The sequence below is a fragment of the Peromyscus californicus genome, unplaced genomic scaffold (assembly GCF_007827085.1).
Source record: "Peromyscus californicus insignis strain IS unplaced genomic scaffold, ASM782708v3 Scaffold_4__1_contigs__length_199733344, whole genome shotgun sequence".
Taxonomy (NCBI): domain Eukaryota; kingdom Metazoa; phylum Chordata; class Mammalia; order Rodentia; family Cricetidae; genus Peromyscus; species Peromyscus californicus.
The window spans coordinates 72,545,251-72,551,250 of record NW_026294562.1 but is presented as its reverse complement, the minus strand read 5'-3'; the positions used below and the strand labels follow the sequence as shown (position 1 = coordinate 72,551,250).

At 45.2% G+C, this 6,000-nt stretch overlaps 1 protein-coding gene across 2 annotated transcripts in view; it reads left to right on the top strand.

Moving 5' to 3' along the window:
• The first annotated feature begins 474 nt into the window (after nucleotides 1–474).
• The window catches only part of Btbd16 (BTB domain containing 16), a 52,141-nt gene continuing 46,615 nt past the window's right edge, over nucleotides 475–6,000 (top strand). Inside the window, exons 1-2 of one of the 2 annotated variants that reach the window (XM_052712392.1) lie at nucleotides 475–3,228; nucleotides 5,769–5,917. In XM_052712392.1, coding sequence (XP_052568352.1) covers nucleotides 3,211–3,228; nucleotides 5,769–5,917 — 167 coding nt within the window. In that variant the 5' untranslated portion in view covers nucleotides 475–3,210. The remainder of the gene's footprint in view (nucleotides 3,229–5,768; nucleotides 5,918–6,000) is intronic. The other variant, XM_052712393.1, reaches the window with a different exon arrangement.

Below are 6,000 nucleotides of genomic sequence, written 5' to 3'. Positions count from 1 at the left end.
TTTAATGCCGTTGGAATGCCCTGGGGTTCAAGGCCAGCTAATAAGACACTTGAGAAAAGGAAGCAGAAATTGGACAGCAGCCTCTAAGCTGAAAGGGCCTTCTGTACGGAGGGTCCTGACAGGAGCAGCTCTTCATGTGCTGACCAGCTCTGCATGAGGTCCACATGAAGTTCCCTTCTCTCTCCTTAGATGCCTCTGGGCCACACTGAAGACTCAGAGCTCTTATCTAGGACAGTAGAAAGTAGGCAAGGGTTTTAGGCTAGGAAGGCAGAAGTCATTCTGACTTCTGTATGAAAAACAGGTCAGAGAAGCAGCTATGTATTTCCCGGGTTGTGGGGGCAGGGATGTGGAAACCCAGCCATGAAAAAAAATAAAAAAAGACAAAACAAAACAAAAACAAAAACAAAAAAACATGTGCGTGTATGCATGTGTGTGTGTGTGTGTGTGTGTGTGTGTGTGTGTGTGTGTGTGTGTGTGCACAAACACATACGCATACACACACACACATGTTGTGGGAGGATTCAATCTAGGGCTATTCACTTGCTGCTCTACCGCTCAGACTCATTCCCATTTGGGGTTGCTTTGATAGACAAGCTTTTAAATGAAAGTCAGTCAAAGAAAGTAGAGACACACATAACATGCTTCCCATACATGATTCCCAGTTAAATAATTTGGAAAATATAAACAAAGAAAAACCAAATGGCATGCTGAGAACGCCACACACCTGTGAAGCACACGGGGCAGACACATAAAGCATAAAGCTTTGTGCTCCCATCACTGTGCATAGAAAGCACCCGGACAACGCTCGGGAACCTCAGCAGCTCAGGAGTAAAGAGTAAAGTCCAGGAATGAAAAAGTTAATGGTAGAATAATGTGTAAAAGGACACCTGTGCTCACCGGTGGCCAGGGAAGTTCAAATGAGAACAGTCTGAAGCCATCTGTCACCAGATTAGCAAAATCATACACCGATAAGCCTAGTACTTAAAAACTGGTGCTGGGGATGTAAATTGTGTCAACTTTTGGGAAGGTGAATTGGCATTTCTCTACTGTAATTTATAAACAAGTGTAACTCATAATTCCATTGGAAGGTCTGGCTTGTAGAAATAAATGCAGTAGCATACAAAGATATCTATTTAGATATATGCATGTTTGGGTACCTATGGTGGTAACATACATACATATAGTAATATAAACTACCAACCTGAATAAAGTGTGTGTGATATGTGTTGCTCTTGCTGTTTCTGGGACTAGGAGACAGGAAGCAGCTGCGATGACTAGGGACGGGGGACTATTTTAATGGAGAATGAGGCATCCGTTGTATGAAATACCATGTAACCCTTGTCAAGTTTTTCTTCCTTTTTTTTCAGATGTATTTATTATGTATGCAGTGTTCTGCCTGCATGTGCGCCTGTATGCCGGAAGAGGGCACCAGACCTCATTACAGGTGGTTGTGAGCCACCATGTGGGTGCTGGGAATTGAACTCAGGACCTCTGGAAAAGTAACCCAGTGCTCTTAACCTCTGAGCCATCTCTCCAGCCCCTGTCACACTTTTCTTTGCCTGCTGTTTTTGTATTGATCCAGTTTTACCTTTTACAGTGTTTTTGTTTATTTTTAATATACTTAATTGTAAAGGAAAAGACAATTCTGTCTGCTCACATGGAATGGAAATCCCATGAGGCAGAGCTCATGCCCATCTTGCTGTCTGCCTTATCTCAGAAACAAGCAACCCTCTCTGGGCTCCCACACAGAAGGCACCTGCAGAATGAATGCATGACTGAGTCACTCCGCTGCCTTGGCTGCGATTCGGTCAAGTGCTCCTCGGAAAGCAGGGGGTAGCTGAGGGTCTTGGGTCACAAGTGCCACAGACTTTAATGTCTTCACCTGTCCATCACTTCCCCTTCTCCTCAGTTTTGCTCTAGAAAAATACTGAGCCCCCCATTACATGAATTGTAATTGGAAGAATTCCTTGGGTGTTTAAGTTAGGTCAGTGGGACCCATGTGTCAAGAATTTGACCTTGGGGGGCTAGAGAGATGACTCAGCTGTTGAGACTGCTTTCTGCTCTTGCAGAAGGCCAGGTTTGAGTCCCAACATCCACATGGGGGCTTACAACTGCCTGTAACTCTGGATCCAGGAGATCTGTTGCACATAAAATAAATGTATACATTTAAAAAAATAGAGGGGCTGGAGAGATGGCTCCAGATGACTGCTCTTCCAGAGGACCCAGGTTCAATTCCCAGCACCCATATGACAGCTCACAACTGTCTGTAACTCCAGTTCCAGAGGATCCAACAACCTCACATCAATGCACATAAAATAAAATTAAAATAAAAAAGTTAAAATAAAATGTATTTTTTTAAAAAAGAATTTGTTCAGAACCTCATAGAGACAGGGTGTAGGGAACTGATTCATCCCCGTGGGAACCTCTGACAAAAACAGGCTTGGTGCTTGTACCTCAGTCCCTGTAGAAGTTCCTGCTCCTTCTGGGAGTCTGTGAGTGTCCTCCTCCCATGAGCATCTTTCAGGCAATCCTACCCTCCTGGTCCTACAATTATTATTATTTTTTTTGGCATCCCATTAGTCAGATAGGTTTCTGTTGCTTGTAACCAAATTGCCCTAATTGCATTCAGAACCACAGAAGAATGCATGTTCTGCCAGTCCTCTTTCACGGCCTTTAAGCCAAGGTAATCATAAATCCGCTGGGCTCCAGTGCAGTCCAGGTTCTACCTGTTGTTGGGGACTAATTGGTAAAGTTCTCTCTTTGTCTCCTGGTCCAAATAAAGAAGTCCATGCTCACCCTGCCTGCAGCTGTCCATCCGTTGATCTTCATCCTCTTGACAACGTGAGACATCATCATCTGTGCCACCCCAGCTGAGCCGCTTTTCCAACATGATAGCGTAGGTCTAGCCACAGATGTGCCTTTTAGAACCCAGGCATGGGGATGTAGCTCCAGGCTGGAGCTCTTGGGTAGTATGAAGCCCCACAGAGCGAGCTAACAACAGAAAGCCTAGATACCTTCTTGCTTTGATACATGACCCACACTTGAGGCTTCCTCAATTATTCTTTTTGTGGTAAATAGAGATTCTTTTGATCAGTCTCCGGTACAATAGCCTGATGAGATGCTTCAGGGGCGTGTTGAAATGTTCAGCTTTAGCTCTTTTGTCTTCCAGGTGCTCATCTCTTTCCTTCCGTGTCATCTCCACTATCATTCATGAAAATGTTGAATCCGGTAAGTGGATCCTTTCACCAGAAGGCAGGTAATGGTAGGGCTGGGGAGATGGTTGTTGATGCAAAAACCGCAATCCTCCCCTTGACGGGGATAAGGAATAGTTTATTCTGGAGCCAAATAGAGATGATCTTGGCTCAGGAAACAGATTTAGGTTACTCTGAAGTCCGTTTTCTGACATGGTAACAGCTTCACAACATTTTATATTAACAGAACACAGAAAATTATAAACCAATACATTGTCAAGTATGCTGCCACCAGGTAGATAGGGTCACAGCAACCTGGGGAAATCTGCTACCAGTGTGTGTGTGTTAACTGATGACATTTTGAGATTTTAGGCTGTTAATACATTGCAAAATGTGTCACCTGATAGTCACAAGGATGTGTCAGACACAGAAGCAGGCAAGGAATGGCTAGTAAGGAGACTGAAGCTAGGCTCTGGACCTGCATCATTCCAACCTCTCCACAGTTATTGGGGTTGTCATCAATGAATCCACCTGATAGAAATTTCAACATCAGGCCTAGTTTCTCTCTAGGGAAACTTTCGTTCACATTGCTCAGTCAATAAAGTGCTTGCCATGTGAGACTGATGACTTGAGTTTGATCCCCCAGAATCCTTAGAAAACCTGAGTATGATATAGGTTGAGCACCCCCACCACCCCCTGTGCTGGGGGTGGGAAAAGACGGGAGAATCCTGGGACTTGCTAGAAAGCTGTTCTCACTGAACTGATGAGCTCTGGATTCAGTCAGAGACTCTTCACTCAGAAACTAAAGCAAAGGGTGATGAAGAAAATATCCACGGTCGGCCTCTGACTATGCACACATGCTCGTGCTCACACATGTGCACTGATGCTCACACGCTCACACACAGCATGAGAAGACAAGCAGCACAGGGTTACAGTGAGATTCCTATGTTCCCATAAGGGCCAGGGCCTGCACCACTGAAGGCCTCAGGCTTGACTGGCTGACTCCAGGGAAGGGCGAGTCCAGGGAGCACTGTCCAGCAACTAGAGAGCAGCCCCACGGCTGAGCCCATCCATGCTGAGGTGACCACAGTCACCTTGCTGGGCACTGTGCTAAGACACATTTCCCACACGGTTTCATTTTATCCTCAACTCCCAAACTAAGGTGGTATCATGAGCGCCATCTTTGCCACATGTTATTGTCACTGCCACCACCACCGTTACAAATATCATACCAACATCACCAGCACCAACACCTCACCACGAGCATTACTGCAATCAATATCACCATGACTACCCAAATCACTACCATCCCTGACATTGCCATCAGTACCATAACTATTAACATACCACTTCAATCATCATTACCATCATCTCTTTCACCACAACTGCCATCAGTACCGTCACCATCATCGCCATGATTATCACCATCACCACCACACATACCACCACTACTATTGCCATCATTATCACAATTATCACCACTATCATCATCTTTGTCCCCATTCCCATTTAAGCTAATCCCCAATTTAAAAGATGTCTGAGGGGCTCAGAAGGTAAGGTGACTTGCCCAAAGTTGTCCATCAGTAAGTGGCAATAACCGGAATTAGACTCAGATCCCACATCCCACATTTTCACTATTCCCTTGGTGCCTGGGTGGCTTAGGATTGACAGCTTCCATTCCCATGGATCCCCCGTGGTGAGATTTTCTTGCTAAGTGTCTCTGAGTCATGAGTCTGAGAGTTGGATTCCTAGTGTTCTCTTCTGTTAAGGAAACTGTAGGAATGTTCTTAGCTGCACGATTCCTAACAGCTAGACTCAGGGACAACTCAAAGGTCGTCAACTGATGGAACAATGCACAGACTGTGGTAGAGTCACACAATGCAATGTCATGGAGCCTTGTAAAGGAAGGAAGTGCTGATAACGTGGATGAACCTCGGAAACCTGGCCACTGAAAGGAGGCAGACACTGTGAGATTCTACACTTGCACTATCCAGAGTGAGCAAAACTATAGTCAGAAAACAGCTTAGTGGTCACCTGGCATGGGGAGACGGTGATGGATGGGGAGCCTGATGGGTACAGGGTCCTTTGGTGAGTGATGAAGATGTTCTGGAGCTAGATAAGGGTGATGGTTGCACAAGATTATAAACGTACTAAATGCCACTGAACTGTACACTATAAATAAATAAAATTTTTTTTGAATTTTGTGTTGTGCATTTTACCAAAAAGAAAACTCTCCATCCATAGTATCTCTCTGATTGATGTTAGGCTAAGTACTCAAAGAACAGTATTTGAAGTACAGTAATATGCTTACTTGTGGATTCTTAGCTACCTATAAAAAACAATTGGCCTTTTTGTCCTGGGAAGCTCTTGTTCCAAACCCCAAATTCCAAAGTACTTCGTAGTTTGAAGCACAGAACACGGCACCCTGATCTTGACTAGATGCCCCATGACGGATGCTAGCCAGGTCCGAGAGTTCAGCAGCAGTTTAAAGTTTGCATTGATTTTCTTTGTGCTGTACAGTCTGGGAAAGCTGGCATTTGCGTAAACTTAAAGACCCTTCTCTCTTTGATCAAGCAGCGCAGGATTCGGCTGGAGCGCCGGATTGTTGGTGGAACCAACCGGTGGCGGTTTCCCCAAGAGCATTTCTGTGGAGACCTGCTGGCACTCTCCCAGATGTGCAATGTTTTGAACATAGACCTTGATGACGCTCTGAAGAACCCAGACAGGTAGGAAGGATTGAAGGCCCATGGCAGGGAATGGCAGCCCAGAAAGGAAGGGGAGGTACTTGATGACTAGACCACGCTGGCTA